The following is a 16,935-nucleotide window of genomic DNA, read 5'->3' on the forward strand; positions in this document are numbered from 1 at the left end:
GAGGTTGGGGGATTGTGGAGGCCAGGTCATCTGATGCAGCACTCCATCACTCTCCTTCTTGGTCAAATAGCCCTTACACAGCCTGGAAGTGTGTTTTGGGTCATTGTCCTGTTGAAAAACAAATGATAGTCTCACTAAGCGCAAACCAGATGGGATGGCGTATCGCTGCAGAATGCTGTGGTAGTCATGCTGGTTAAGTGTGCCTTGAATTCTAAATAAATCACAGACAGTGTCACCAGCAAAGCACCCCACACATCACACCTCCTCCTCCATGCTTTACGGCGGGAACCACACATGCGGTGATCATCCGTTCACCTACTCTGCGTCTCACAAAGACACGTCGGTTGGAACCAAAAATCTCCAATTTGGACTCATCAGACCAAAGGACAGATTTGCAGCCGTCTAATGTCCATTGCTCGTGTTTCTTGGCCCAAGCAAGTCTCTTTTTCTTATTGGTGTCCTTTAGTAGTGGTTTCTTTGCACCAATTCGGCCATGAAGGCCTGATTCACGCAGTCTCCTCTGAACAGTTGATGTTGAGCTGTGTCTGTTACCTGTTACCTGAATTTATTTTGGCTGCAATCTGAGGTGCAGTTAGATCTAATGAACTTATCGCTTGATGGTTTTTGCGATTGCACTTGAAGAAACTTTCAAAGTTATTGAAATCTTCTAGATTGACTGACCTTCATGTCTTAAAGTAATGATGGACTGTCGTTTCTCTTTGCTTATTTGAGCTGTTCTTGCCATAATATGGACTTGGTATTTTACCAAATAGGGCTATCTTCTGTATACCACCCCAACCTTGTCACAACACAACTGATTGGCTCAAAGGAAATTCCACAAATTAACTTTTAACAAGGCACACCTATTAATTGAAATGCATTCCAGGTGAGTACCTCATGAAGCTGGTTGAGAGAATGTCAAGAGTGTGCAAAGGTGTCATCAAGTCAAAGGGTGGGCACTATAATATTTTTACACTTTTTTGGTTACTACATGATTCCATATGTGTTATTTCATAGTTTTGATGTCTTCACTATTATTCTACAATGCAGAAAATAGTAAAAATAGAGAAAAACCCTGGAATGTGTATGTGTTCTAAAACATTTGACTGGTAGTGTATACATATATATACATTTACCAAATAATATATGGGGGATTGGAAATGATGCAGTGACTATATTGATGGAATCTACCATTTATCTGTAATATTAAAGCTGATCTACCCCCTTAAAAAAAAGTGATGATGCTGTTTGTATGTGGCTGCTATGAAAGTGAACTGTGTGTACACATGATCAGGGGTGTATTCATTCGGCCAATTCTGTTGAAAAAACTTTTCTTAAATGAAAGCAAACGGAACAAAACGGCGATTAACCTAACTGAATTTTTTCAATAGAAACTCTTGTTTGCACTGTTGAACTAATGATTACACACTAGATCAAGTAGATGCAGGCAAGAGTGTGCAAGGCGGTTTTGAATATGTCACTGTCTGTCACCTTGATTACTCAAATGTATCTCTCGACCTCGACCTAGCCTAAATCTATCTATGTTACATTGAGCTGGGTGAGTGGAATATGAAGGACAGTCATCCAATATGCTGTAAAGAAATAAGGTCATGCTCATTAAAAATAAAATCGTCCTCCCTCATCATAAACAGTACCGACCACCACTGGTGTAGAGTGGAGTAGCCCCTAGACGCTGATCTTGGGTCAGTTTTGCATTTTCTCCATTAAAAGTTAACGTTAGGTTTTGTGAAGGGGAAGCTGATCCTAGATCTGTACCTCAGGGAAATGTGACCCTGAAACACGCTACTTACTTAGGCTGCCCAGCTGTTTGATGATGGCAGCGAGGGTGCTGTTGGTAACACACTCCAGTTCACTGGTGACTCCATCAGGTACCGCACCTCGACACAGGTGTCTGGGCTCTATACAGCGCTTTACCAAAGGCATAGTGGTTCACCTGGGGAGAGAGAGAGATATGGAGAGATCAGTATGGAGAGGAGGAGGAAATGAGGGAGAGAAGGACGGACAGAGAGAGACAGATGTCTGGGCTCTATACCGTGGTTTACCTACAGCATGGTGGGGGACTTGGGGAGAGAGAGAGAGATAAGTAAGGAGATGACGAGGGAAGGAAGGAGAGAGAGAGATCAGTAAGGAGATGATGAGGGAAAGAGAGGAGAGAGAGCATTGTGGCAGGTGGGGCAGCAGGTAACCTAGTGGTTAGAGCGTTAACCGAAAGGTTGCTAGATTGAATCCCTGAACCGACAAGATAAAAATCTGTTGTTCTGCCCCTGAACAAGGCAGTTAACCCACTGTTCCTAGGCCGTCCTTGTAAATAAGAATTTATTCTTAACTGACTTGCCTAGTTAATAAATAAAGGTTCAATAATTTTTTTAATTTTTTTTAATTGTCCTGCTGGAAAAAACTATCCTCAGAGTTGGGGAACATTGTCAGAGCAGAAGGAAACAAGTTTTCTTCCAGGACATCCTCCACCAAATTTCACAGTGGGTACAAGGCACTGTGGCTTGTAGGCCTCTCCAGGTCTGTGATATTTGGTGGAGGATCGGTGATGATCTGGGGGTTCTTCAGCAAGGCTGGAATCGGGCAGATTTGTCTTTGTGAAGGACGCAGGAATCAAGCCACGTACAAGGTTGTCCTGGAGGAAAACTTGCTTCCTTCTGCTCTGACAATGTTCCCCAACTCAGGATGAGTTTTTCCCAGCAGGACAATGCTCCATGCCACACAGCCAGGTCAATCAAGGTGTGGATGGAGGACCACCAGATCAAGACCCTGTCATGGCCAGCCCAATCTCCAGACCTGAACCCCATTGAAAACCTCTGGAATGTGACCAACAGGAAGATGGATAGTCACAAGCCATCAAACAAAGCCGAGCTGCTTGAATTTTTGCGCCAGGAGTGGCATGAAGTCACCCAACATCAATGTGAAAGACTGGTGGAGAGCATGCCAAGACGCATCAAAGCTGTGATTGAAATTCAGGGCTATTCCACCAAATATTGATTTCTGAACTCTTCTTAAGTTAAAACATTAGTATTGTGTTGTTTAAAAATGAATATTAACTTATTTTCTTGCATTATTCAAGGTCGGACAACACTGCATATTTTTTGTTATTTTGACCAGCTGTCATTTTCTGCAAATAAATGCTCTAAATAACAATATTTTTATTTGGAATTTAGGATAAATGTTTTCAGTAGTTTATAGAATGAAACAAAAATGTTCATTTTACCCAAACACATACCTATAAATTGTAAAACCAGAGAAACCGATAATTATGCAGTGGTCTCTTAATTCTTTCCAGAGTTGTATATTATTAATTTTAGAACAGAGGAAAGACTGCTTCCTACTGGTCCTCCAACACCACTTCCAGCAGAATCTGGTCTCCCATCCAGAACCAACACTGCTTAGCTTCAGAGGCAAGCCAGCAGTGGGATGCTGCTGACCCAACTATCTCCTAACTATATCCACTGATACAGAGACATGGATCTGATCCATGATCAGCGTTAGTATAACTAAGCTGTGTGACATTGGGCTGGTGTCAGGCCCGCAGGGAACAATTGCCTGTCAAGCTGCTTCGTGTCAGTGTGACTGGGATCCGTGCAGCGCCCAATGAGCCGGAACACTACAGAGCTATTACTGCTCTAATGCTGGGCTGTCTGGTCACAGGGGAGAGGACAGCATTTGGAGAGGCAACTGTATGAGTCCCAAATAGCACCCTACGCCCTATATAGTGCACTACTTTAGACCAGAGCCCTACAGTACCCTATCACGCAACAACTGGCATATGATAGGGGATCAAGATGTCCTTGTGGAAAGAGAGAAAAACGGTTTTGCAAATAACTCGCTCTCTCTTTCGGTCCCTCCTTCTCTGTCCCTCTATCTTTCTCTCTGAAGAAGCTACATGTGAGAAGAGCTGTAGGCTTCACTCTCTCTTCTGACAGCTGTTCTGTTAGATAGAGCGTTAGGCTTCACTCTCTCTTCTGACAGCTGTTCTGTTAGATAGAGCTGTAGGCTTCACTCTCTCTTCTGACAGCTGTTCTGTTAGATAGAGCTGTAGGCTTCACTCTCTCTTCTGACAGCTGTTCTGTTAGATAGAGCTGTAGGCTTCACTCTCTCTTCTGACAGCTGTTCTGTTAGATAGAGCTGTAGGCTTCACTCTCTCTTCTGACAGCTGTTCTGTTAGATAGAGCTGTAGGCTTCACTCTCTCTCCTGACAGCTGTTCTGTTAGATAGAGCTGTAGGCTCACTATGCTCTCTTGTGACCTGGGATTTTAACTGTGACGGTGTGTGTGACGTGTCGGACCAGTGTGTGTGTTTGTGTATGAATGTGTGTATCTAGTGTGTGTGGATGTGTGTGTATATAGTGTGTGTGTGTGTGTGTATTCACACCAGTTATCTATGTGATAGTAATTGTCATAGTGATTATCTTGGAAGTGTGGGAGAGACTGTGGGAATGGCTGACTTCCAGAGTGCTGACCTGGGAAAACACACACACACACACATGCGCACACACACTGCCTGCCAAGACAGGAAAAGCAAACCAGGCCACTAATGAAATGTGTAGATGAACCCTAAGTGTGTGTGCGTGTGTCTCTCTCTCTCTGCTTCTGCCTCATTCTCTCTCTCTGTCTCTCTCTCTCTCTTTCTCTCTCCCTGCGTCTGCCTCTGCCTCTTTCTGTCTCTCTGTCTTTCTCCCTCTGTCTCTTTCTGTCTCTCTGCCTCTGCCTATTCCTCTCTCTCTGTCTCTATCTCGTTCTCTCTCTCGCTGCCTATTTCTCTGCCTCTTTCACTCTCTCTGTCTCTCTCTCTCCCTGCCTCTGTCTATTTCTCCCTCAGAGGCATATGTGTTACTGTAGCTGCTATTGTCATAGCTACAGTAGTGGATGTAGTTTTAAGCTAGTAGGACAGAGCAGCAGGTCAACGAGTGCTGGAGAGGAGGAGAGGAGAGGACAGAAGAGGAGAGGAGAGAGGAGGGAAGAGAAAGTGTGTCGTCGAGCCAAGGGGCCGTTGCTATAGCAACATGCTGAGGAACCTGCCTAGACGTGCTCAACACTGGTACACAATGCGACATGGAAATAGTGATGGAGAAAGAAAGACCGCGAGAAAGAGAGATCGTCTTGCTACCTCTAGATGTAATCCACTAATACATACAGTGCATTCGGAAAGTATTCAGACCCCATCCATTTTCCCACATTTTGTTATGTTATAGTCTTATTCTAAAATTGATTACATACATGTTTTCCTCGTCAGGTTTATATAATTTTTTTGCAAATGTATAAAAAAAATTACAACAGAATTACCTTATTTTTGTATGTATTCAGACCCTTTGATATGAGACTCGAAATTGAGCTCAGGTGCATCCTGTTTCCATTGATCATTCATGAGATGTTTCTACAACTTGATTGGAGTCCACCTGTGGTAAATTCAATTGATTGCACATGACTTGGAAAGGCACGCACTTGTCTATATAAGGTCACACAGTTGACAGTGCATGTCACAGCAAAAACCAAGCCATGAGGTTGAAGGAATTGTCTGTAGAGCTTGGAGACAAGATTGTGTCGAGGCACAGATCAGGGGAAGGGTACCAAAACATTTCTGCAGCATTGAAGGTCACCAAGAACACAGTGGCCTCCATCATTCTTACATGGAATACGTCTGGAATCACCAAGAGCTGGCCGCCCGGCCAAACTGAGCAATCGGGGGAGAAGGGCCTTGGTCAGGAGATGGGAGAAATTTCCAGAAGCACAACATTCTCTGCAGCACTCCATCTAACAGGCCTTTATGGTAGAGTGGCCAGACAGAAGCCACTCCTCAGTAAAAGGCCACTTGGAGTTTGCCAAAAGGCACCTAAAGGACACTCAGACCATGAGAAACAAGATTCTCTGGTCTTATGAAACCACGATTGAACTCTTTGGCCTGAATGCCAAGCATCACGTCTGGAGGAAACCTGGCACCATCCCTACGGTGAAGCATGGTGGTGGCAGCATCATGCTGTGGGGGTGTTTGTCATTGGCAGCGACTGGGAGACTAGTCAGGATCGAGGGAAAGATGAACGGAGCAAAGTACAATGAGATCCTTGATGAAAACCTGCTCCAGAGCGCTCAGGACCTCAGACTGGGGCGAAGGTTCACTTTCCAACAGGACAACGACCCTAAGCACACAGCCAACACAACGCAAGAGTGGCTTCTGGACAAGTCTCTGAATGTCCTTGAGTGGCCCAGCCAGAAGCCGGACTTGAACCCGATCAAACATCTCTGGAGAGACCTGAAAATAGCTGTGCAGCGATGCTCCCGATCCAACCTGACAGAGCTTGAGAGGATCTGCAGAGAAGAATGGGAGAATCTCCCTAAATACAGGTGTGCCAAGCTTGTAGCGTCATACCCAAGAAGACTCAAGGCTGTAATCGCTGCCAGGTGCTTGAACAAAGTACTGAGGCTCTGAATACTTATGTAAATGTCATATTTCATTATTTTATTTAATTATACATTTGCAAACATTTCTAAAAACCTGTTTTTACTTTGTCATAATGGGGTATTGTGTGTAGATTTATTGAGTAAAAAAAATCTATTTGATCAATTTTAGAATAAGCCTGTAACGTAACAAAATGTGGAAAAAGTGAAGGGGTCTGAGTACTTTCTGAATGGACAGTAATACCTACCACAGGGTTGGCTATAGATTGGCTATAAAGCCTACAGGTTTAATGGAATAAAGGGTGAACTGAGTCCTAGCTTCTGTTTTAATGGTGTGATGATTCTAACCTGGATTACTTCCAGACAGGTGAGTGTGATTGTCACCTGGTCACAATACAGTGGATAACTTCTGGTGGACCTGGATGGCTTTCCTTGACTAAATGCCCTGGATGGCTTTCCTTAACTAAATGCCCTGGATGGCTTTCCTTAACTAAATGCCCTGGATGGCTTTCCTTAACTAAATGCCCTGGATGGCTTTCCTTAACTAAATGCCCTGGATGGCTTTCCTTAACTAAATGCCCTGGATGGCTTTCCTTAACTAAATGTCCTGGATGGCTTTCCTTAACTAAATGCCCTGGATGGCTTTCCTTAACTAAATGCCCTGGATGGCTTTCCTTAACTAAATGTCCTGGATGGCTTTCCTTAACTAAATGTCCTGGATGGATTTCCTAAACTAAATGCCTAAACATTATCTTTATCTCACTTGACCTACAGACAACCTTACTCTCCAGCAGGAGGGATGGGGAAGGGGAGGGGGGAGGAGCGTGAGACAAGAGCAGGTTCAACAGGGACGGGTGGGGTGAAGAGAGGGAGAAAGAAGGGCATGGCCATAAGGAAGAGCAGGGAGGGTGCCCTGGGAGGGAGGGTTATGGGGTGAGAATCAGGAGGAAGGAGGGGTGAGGAAATGCAGCGAGTGAGAGAAGAAGGGGAAGGATGAAGGTGGGGATAAACAGAAGGCTGACTAAGTGGTATCATTGAGCTCTGGTGTCTCCTTCCTTCCTTCCTTCCTTCCTTCCTTCCTTCCTTCCTTCCTTCCTTCCTTCCTTCCTTCCTTCCTTCCTTCCTTCCTTCCTTCCTTCCTTCCTTCCTTCCTTCCTTCCTTCCTTCCCTCCCTCCCTCCCTCCCTCCCTCCCTCCCTCCCTCCCTCCCTCCCTCCCTGTAGGAATGTATGTTAAAGTCCCAGAGCTAATGTTATAAACATCATCATCGCTCCACCCACCCACTGTGACACCAGTCTGCTACACAGTCTAGAGGTCGCTAACACTAACACTTAGGCTAATTAGCTAGTTAGCCTCTGAATGAATAGAGATGAATGAATACAGCTAGGTCACATGGATACATGCAGAGAGAGAAAGAGAGAGAGACAGGGCATGAGTTTACCCTAACCTCCTACTGTGAGAGACGTGGTGGAGCAGCCTGCTACACAGTCTGGAGGTCGCTAGTCTAACATTAGTTTAATCACAAGCTTATTAGGTGACTAGCCTCTGAATACAGATAGTTGCTAATACAGAGAGAGACAGGGCATGTGTCTGCTAGCTATACATGGTCAAACAGCCTGGGTCTAGCCCCTACTAGGCTAACACACGGGTTGATTAGCCAGAATATATAAATAGATCAGACTTGTCTGAATTGGCAGGATTAAAAGGTTGAATTAAATAAAATCACATGATTTAGTCCATATTTTCGACAATATTTCGCCAAAATACAAAGGAGACAGAGAACCGAGAAGTAGACTACAGGCGGACCGTTACATTTGAATTTTAACTGCCCTGATTCCACAGTTATGAGTAGACCCCTCCCCCCTCAAAACTCTTTGATGTGTGTTTGTTGATGCTCTGGGGAAGAGTTTCATTGTAGGAGTAATTACACACACATGGAATTACGACCGCTCTTCAAACCGCTAATCCTAAACCCAAATTATGCAAAATACTACCCTGACTGAAGGGGATGGCAGGGAAAGCAAAGCAACTGTCCTTTCCTCCACCCCCACCCCTTTATTTTTCGGGGAGACGTTGCCATGGTTTCCTTTGAAGTCTTCCAATTTTGTCTTGATATGAAAAAGGGAGGAGCAGCAGAGAGGGAGAGAAATGGAGAGGGTGGAGAGGGTGAAAAAAAGAGAGAGAGAATGGGTAGAATGAGTGACATACAGTATAGAATGACAAAACGAATGAACAAATGAACGAATGACAGACCACCCTCTAGCATGCCACAGTGCTATAAGACCACACTACTGTCAAGAGAGAGGGTATTGGCCCAGGGTAGAAACTAGACATTGAGGAAATTGAAACAACCTCTGTCAACATGTACAAGTCTGGGACAGTTATGGTACAGGGCATCCTCAGTCTGGGACAGTAATGGTACAGGGCATCCTCAGTCTGGGACAGTAATGGTGCAGGGCATCCTCAGTCTGGGACAGTAATGGTGCAGGGCATCCTCAGTCTGGGACAGTAATGGTGCAGGGCATCCTCAGTCTGGGACAGTAATGGTGCAGGGCATCCTCAGTCTGGGACAGTAATGGTGCAGGGCATCCTCAGTCTGGGACAGTAATGGCGCAGGGCATCCTCGTGCAGTTCCAGCAGGAAAAGCTCTCTTTCTGTGACGACTCCCCCATCCTGAGTGAGTCTGATCACACCTCATCCTTAAACTGCCCTGCAGATGAGCAGCCCTGAGAGGAGCTCCCCCAGCACTGAACAGGCCCAGGTCCTACAACTGCTCTGCTCCTCCATTGTTGAGAGAGACACATTCAAAGAGCTGGAGAGAGAGATGGTGGAGCTCAGAGAGCTAGTCCATACACTCCACTCAGCACAGACCCACAACCCCCGCCCAGCTTTCTGAGAGAGCTGGCTACACACCAGACTGAGGTGAGACAACATAGGGAGAGAGAGGAACACATGGCACAGCTAACAGCAGTGAAGGAGGAGAGAGGAACACATGGCACAGCTAACAGCAGTGATGGAGGAGAGAGAGGAACACATGGAACAGCTAACAGCAGTGAAGGAGGAGAGAGGAACACATGGCACAGCTAACAGCAGTGAAGGAGGAGAGAGGAACACATGGAACAGCTAACAGCACTGAAGGAGGAGAGGAACACATGGCACAGCTAACAGCAGTGATGGAGGAGAGAGAGGAACACATGGCACAGCTAACAGCAGTGAAGGAGGAGAGAGGAACACATGGCACAGCTAACAGCAGTGAAGGAGGAGAGAGGAACACATGGCACAGCTAACAGCAGTGAAGGAGAGGTGAGGAAGCTGAGGTGTAACAGAGAGCAGGATACTCCACCAGAGAAGCCAGCAGAACAGCCCACCTCAGACCCGGACCACAACCTCAACACCACAATGGGACAGACAACACAGAACCCACAAACCCAACAGACCCCACCCCTTCCTAACAGCCCTCCTGTCAGCTCCCCTGATAGCCCTCTTGACAACCCCCACACATCCACTGAGGACACACAAAAGCCAGAGATTGTGCTCCTCAATGACTCAAATGGGAAATACATTCAAGAGAATAAACATTTTCCCAAACACAAAGTGGCCAAACTCTGGTACCCAAACATTAGGTATGCCCTGGAGCTGTTTTCAGAGGACAGGCTAGGGTCCCCCATCCACATCATAATACACACAGGCACAAACCACCTGAGAGCCCAGCAGGAAAGGGTGACCACAGCACTCAAGGGAGTGATTGAAAAAGCTTCTTCCACTTTCCCCAGCGGCCAAGTGGTTATCTCCACCCTGGTACCAGGGAAATACTTTCCCCCTGCCACCATACAGCGGGTAAACGCAAGTATTTCCCATGACTGTGCCTCAAAACCTAACGTCTACCTGACCTACCACTCCACTCTGGACTTGAACAGCCTTTACGACCAGGTCCACCTCTACAAGGCAGCAATCCCAACTTTTGCCAGGACCCTGAAGGACGTCACCCTCAACTGCAGCCCCAGCACCTCACACAGGAGCAACAGAGCAACGGACACCCAGCCCAGACCTGCGAGACCCCTTCCCCAAAGGACATGCACCGAGAGAATCAAATCAAATTGTATTTGTCACATGAGCTAAATACAACAGTGAAACACTTGCTTACAAGCCCTTAACCAACAATGCAGTTCAAGAAATAAAATATTTACTAAATAAACTAAAGTAAAAAGTAAAATCAAAAAAACAAAATAACATTAGCGAGGCTATATACTGAGTCAGTGTGCAGGGGTACAGGTTAGTCGAGGTAATATGTAGGTAGGGGGAAGTGACTATTCATAGATAATAAACAGAGAGTAGCAGCAATGTACAAAACAAATGGGGGGGGGGGGTCAATGTAATTCTTTGTTCAGTGGTCTTATGGCTTGGGGTTAGAAGCTGTTAAGGAGCCTTTTGGACCTAGACTTGGCGCTCCGGTACCGCTTGCTGTGCGGTAGCAGAGAGAACAGTCTGGGTCTTGGGTGACTGAAGTCTTTGACACTTTTTTGGGCCTTCCTCTGACAGCGCCTGGTGTAGAGGTCCTGGATGGCAGGAAGCTTGGCCCCAGTGATGTACTGGGCCGTTCGCACTACCCTCTGTAGCAGTGATGTACTGGGTCGTTCGCACTACCCTCTGTAGCACCTTACGGTCAGATGCTGAGCAGTTCCCATATCACTACCCTCTGTAGAGCACTACCCTCTGTAGAGCTCTACCCTCTGTAGCGCACTACCCTCTGTAGAGCACTACCCTCTGTAGAGCACTACCCTCTGTAGAGCACTACCCTCTGTAGCGCACTACCCTCTGTAGCGCATTACCCTCTGTAGCGCACTACCCTCTGTAGAGCACTACCCTCTGTAGAGCACTACCCTCTGTAGTGCACTACCCTCTGTAGAGCACTACCCTCTGTAGAGCACTACCCTCTGTAGAGCACTACCCTCTGTAGCGCACTACCCTCTGTAGCGCACTACCCTCTGTAGCGCACTACCCTCTGTAGAGCACTACCCTCTGTAGCGCACTACCCTCTGTAGCGCACTACCCTCTGTAGAGCACTACCCTCTGTAGCGCACTACCCTCTGTAGCGCACTACCCTCTGTAGCGCACTACCCTCTGTAGAGCACTACCCTCTGTAGAGCACTACCCTCTGTAGCGCACTACCCTCTGTAGAGCACTACCCTCTGTAGCGCACTACCCTCTGTAGCGCACTACCCTCTGTAGAGCACTACCCTCTGTAGAGCACTACCCTCTGTAGTGCACTACCCTCTGTAGCGCACTACCCTCTGTAGAGCACTACCCTCTGTAGCGCACTACCCTCTGTAGAGCACTACCCTCTGTAGCCCACTACCCTCTGTAGAGCACCACCCTCTGTAGAGCACTACCCTCTGTAGAGCACTACCCTCTGTAGCGCACTACCCTCTGTAGCGCACTACCCTCTGTAGAGCACTACCCTCTGTAGCGCACTACCCTCTGTAGAGCACTACCCTCTGTAGAGCACTACCCTCTGTAGCGCACTACCCTCTGTAGAGCACTACCCTCTGTAGCGCACTACCCTCTGTAGAGCACTACCCTCTGTAGAGCACTACCCTCTGTAGAGCACTACCCTCTGTAGCGCACTACCCTCTGTAGAGCACTACCCTCTGTAGAGCACTACCCTCTGTAGAGCACTACCCTCTGTAGCGCACTACCCTCTGTAGCGCACTACCCTCTGTAGCGCACTACCCTCTGTAGAGCACTACCCTCTGTAGAGCACTACCCTCTGTAGCGCACTACCCTCTGTAGCGCACTACCCTCTGTAGAGCACTACCCTCTGTAGCGCACTACCCTCTGTAGAGCACTACCCTCTGTAGCGCACTACCCTCTGTAGAGCACTACCCTCTGTAGAGCACTACCCTCTGTAGCGCACTACCCTCTGTAGAGCACTACCCTCTGTAGAGCACTACCCTCTGTAGAGCACTACCCTCTGTAGCGCACTACCCTCTGTAGAGCACTACCCTCCTTAGAGCACTACCCTCTGAAGAGCACTACCCTCTGTAGAGCACTACCCTCTGTAGCGCACTACCCTCTGTAGAGCACTACCCTCTGTAGAGCACTACCCTCTGTAGCGCACTACCCTCTGTAGAGCACTACCCTCTGTAGAGCACTACCCTCTGTAAAGCACTACCCTCTGTAGTGCACTACCCTCTGTAGAGCACTACCCTCTGTAGAGCACTACCCTCTGTAGAGCACTACCCTCTGTAAAGCACTACCCTCTGTAGCGCACTACCCTCTGTAGAGCACTACCCTCTGTAGAGCACTACCCTCTGTAGAGCACTACCCTCTCTAGCGCACTACCCTCTGTAGAGCACTACCCTCTGTAGCGCACTACCCTCTGTAGCGCACTACCCTCTGTAGAGCACTACCCTCTGTAGCGCACTACCCTCTGTAGCGCACTACCCTCTGTAGCGCACTACCCTCTGTAGAGCACTACCCTCTGTAGCGCACTACCCTCTGTAGCGCACTACGGTCAGATGCTGAGCTGTTTTTTTTAAAGTTTTTTTTTTTTAAGTGGTGGATCAACTTAATATTGCAGAAAGATTGTTTCTTCCATCAATGTAATTGTCTGCATCATTTCCAATCCCCCATATATATTTTTTTGTAAATATATATATATACACTGCTCAAAAAAATAAAGGGAACACTTAAACAACGCAATGTAACTCCAAGTCAATCACACTTCTGTGAAATCAAACTGTCCACTTAGGAAGCAACACTGATTGACAATAAATTTCACATGCTGTTGTGCAAATGGAATAGACAACAGGTGGAAATTATAGGCAATTAGCAAGACACCCCCAATAAAGGAGTGGTTCTGCAGGTGGTGACCACAGACCACTTCTCAGTTCCTATGCTTCCTGGCTGATGTTTTGGTCACTTTTGAATGCTGGCGGTGCTTTAAACTCTAGTGGTATGGCAGCAATCACAGGGAAAACCACACTACAGGCTGATCCAACTTTGATGTAATGTCCTTAAAACAAGTCAAAATGAGGCTCAGTAGTGTGTGTGGCCTCCACGTGCCTGTATGACCTCCCTACAACACCTGGGCATGCTCCTGATGAGGTGGCGGATGGTCTCCTGAGGGATCTCCTCCCAGACCTGGACTAAAGCATCCGCCAACTCCTGGACAGTCTGTGGTGCAACATGGCGTTGGTGGATGGAGCGAGACATGATGTCCCAGATGTGCTCAATTGGATTCAGGTCTGGGGAACGGGCGGGCCAGTCCATAGCATCAATGCCTTCCTCTTGCAGGAACTGCTGACACACTCCAGCCACATGAGGTCTAGCATTGTCTTGCATTAGGAGGAACCCAGGGCCAGCCGCACCAGCATATGGTCTCACAAGGGGTCTGAGGATCTCATCTCAGTACCTAATGGCAGTCAGGCTACCTCTGGCGAGCACATGGAGGGCTGTGCGGCCCCCCAAAGAAATGCCACCCCACACCATGACTGACCCACCACCAAACCGGTCATGCTGGAGGATGTTGCAGGCAGCAGAACGTTCTCCACGGCATCTCCAGACTCTGTCACGTCTGTCACGTGCTCAGTGTGAACCTGCTTTCATCTGTGAAGAGCACAGGGCGCCAGTGGTGAATTTGCCAATCTTGGTGTTCTCTGGCAAATGCCAAACGTCCTGCACGGTGTTTCGCTGTAAGCACAACCCCCACCTGTGGACGTCGGGCCCTCATACCACCCTCATGGAGTCTGTTTCTGACCGTTTGAGCAGACACATGCACATTTGTGACCTGCTGGAGGTCATTTTGCAGGGCTCTGGCAGTGCTTCTCCTGCTCCTCCTTGCACAAAGGCGGAGGTAGCGGTCCTGCTGCTGGGTTGTTGCCCTCCTACGGCCTCCTCCACGTCTCCTGATGTACTGGCCTGTCTCCTGGTAGTGCCTCCATGCTCTGGACACTATGCTGACAGACACAGCAAACCTTCTTGCCACAGCTCGCATTGATGTGCCATCCTGGATGAGCTGCACTACCTGAGCTACTTGTGTGGGTTGTAGACTCTGTCTCATGCTACCGCTAGAGTGAAAGCACCGCCAGCATTCAAAAGTGACCAAAACATCAGCCAGGAAGCATAGGAACTGAGAAGTGGTCTGTGGTCCCCACCTGCAGAACCAGTCCTTTATTGGGGGTGTCTTGCTAATTGCCTATAATTTCCACCTGTTGTCTATTCCATTTGCACAACAGCATGTGAAATTTATTGTCAATCAGTGTTGCTTCCTATGTGGACAGTTTCATTTCACAGAAGTGTGATTGACTTGGAGTTACATTGCGTTGTTTAAGTGTTCCCTTTATTTTTTTGAGCAGTGTATGTTTTTATTTATCAATTAGTATATTTGAGTTTAACCATAATATTTGTTGTATTATTTGTTCTGTCTTTTCAGGTGGATTAAACTGAAATTGCAACCAAATTTCTAAGGCTTGTTTAAAAAATAACGATATTTTGGAGATTATTTCCTTTTCAAACAACCGAAAGTGAGCAGGTGTAGTCTGAATAAAGGGAAAAAGGCCATTCTTGAACATAGGATGAGACATTCCTACCAATTTACTAGAGAGTAGGAAAGCTGCCGTTACCGTCAATATTACTCACCAAAGTGCAATCATTGGACAATAAACTAGACGAGGTACGATCACGAATATCCTACCAACGGAACATCAAAAACTGTAATATCCTATGTTTCACGGAATCGTGGCTGAATGACGACATAGACATTCAGCTGGCGGGATATACGCTGGACCGGCAAGATAGAACAGCACACTCCGGTAAGACGAGGGGGGGCGGTCTGTGCATATTTGTAAACAACAGCTGGTGCATGAAATCTAAGGAAGTCTCTAGATTTTGCGTATATTGTGATAAATTGCAGGCCACACTTCTTGCCTAGAGAGTTCTCAGCTATACTTTTCGTGGCAGTTTATTTACCAACACAAACAGATGCTGGCACTAAGACCGCACTCAGTCAGCTGTATAAGGAAATAAGCAAACAGGAAACCACTCACCCAGACGTGGCACTCCTAGTGGCCAGAGACTTTAATGCAGGGAAACTTAAATCAGTTCTACCAAATTTCTATCAACATGTTAAATGTGCAACCAGAGGTAAAAGAATTCTAGATAACCTGTACTCCACACACAGAGACACGTACAAAGCTCTCCCTCGCCCTCCATTTGGTAAATCCGACCACAACTCTATCCTCCTGATTCCTGCTTACAAGCAAAAATTAAAGCAGGAAGCACCAGTGACTCGGTCTATAAAAAGTGGTCAGATGAAGCAGATGCTAAACTACAGGACTGTTTTGCTATCACAGACTGGAACATGGAATACACCACATCAGTCACTGGCTTTCTAAATAAGTGCATTGAGGACGTCGTCCCCACAGTGACTGTACGTACATACCCCAACCAGAAGCACTGAGCTAAAGGGTAGAGCTGCTGCTTTCAAGGTGTGGGACTCTAACCCAGAAGCTTACAAGAAATCCCGCTATGCCCTGCGATGAACCATCAAACAGGCAAAGCGTCAATACAGGGCTAAGATTGAATGCTTTAATATTGAATAATTTCTGCCTTCCAAATTCATATTCGTTATATAAATAGGCCCTTTTAATTTTGTCTGGTCTGCCATTCCAAATAAAATTGAAGATTTTTTGTTCATATAATTTAAAAAGCAGGTCACTAGGTATAGGCAAAAACATAAGCAATTAGGTAAGCTGTGATATAAATAAAGAGTTAATCAGGGTGATTTTTCCACAAATAGACAGATATTTTCCTTTCCATGGTACCAAGATCTTATCTATTTTTGCTAACTTTCTATAAAAATGTATTGGAGTGAGATCATTTCTTTCTTTTGGGATTTGATGCCGAGCTGTTGCCATACCAGGGGATGATGCAACCGGTCAGGATGCTCTCGATGGTGTAGCTGTAGAACTTTTTGAGGATCTGAGGACCCGTGCCAAATCTTTTCAGTCACCTGAGGGGGGAAAGGTGTTGTCGTGCCATCTTCATGACTGTCTTGGTGTGTTTGGACCATGATAGTTTGTTGGTGATGTGGACACCAAGGAACTTGAAACACACGACCTGCTCCACTTCAGCCCTGTGGATGTTAATGGGAGACTTTTCAGCCCTCCTTTTCCTGTAGTCCACAATCATCTCTTTTGCCTTGATCACGTTGAGGGAGAGGTTGTTGTCCTGGCACCACACGACCAGGTCTCTGACCTCTTCCCTATAGGCTGTCTCATCGTTGCTCAGAACAGGACCGCCGAGTGCATAAGCACGTATAGTGTAAAAATCATCTGTCCTCAGTTGCAACACTCACTACCGAGTTCCAAACTGCCTCTGGAAGCAACATCAGCACAATAACTGTTTGTCGGGAGCTTCATGAAATGGGTTTCCATGGCCGAGCAACAAGTCTAAGATCACCAATGCCTCAAGCGTCGGCTGGAGTGGAGTAAAGCTCGCCGCCATTGGACTCTGGA

The 16,935-nt window shown here is 46.8% G+C and overlaps 1 protein-coding gene across 1 annotated transcript in view; it reads right to left on the reverse strand.

Annotated features, from left to right (window-relative positions):
- Positions 1-16,935, reverse strand: part of LOC106591173 (wiskott-Aldrich syndrome protein family member 3) — a 160,780-nt gene that overhangs the window by 66,379 nt on the left and 77,466 nt on the right. The window contains 1 exon segment of the mRNA XM_045701584.1: positions 1,812-1,954. Coding sequence (XP_045557540.1) covers positions 1,812-1,944 — 133 coding nt within the window. The 5' untranslated portion in view covers positions 1,945-1,954.

Source organism: Salmo salar, chromosome ssa18, assembly GCF_905237065.1.
Source record: "Salmo salar chromosome ssa18, Ssal_v3.1, whole genome shotgun sequence".
NCBI classification, from domain to species: Eukaryota; Metazoa; Chordata; class Actinopteri; order Salmoniformes; family Salmonidae; genus Salmo; species Salmo salar.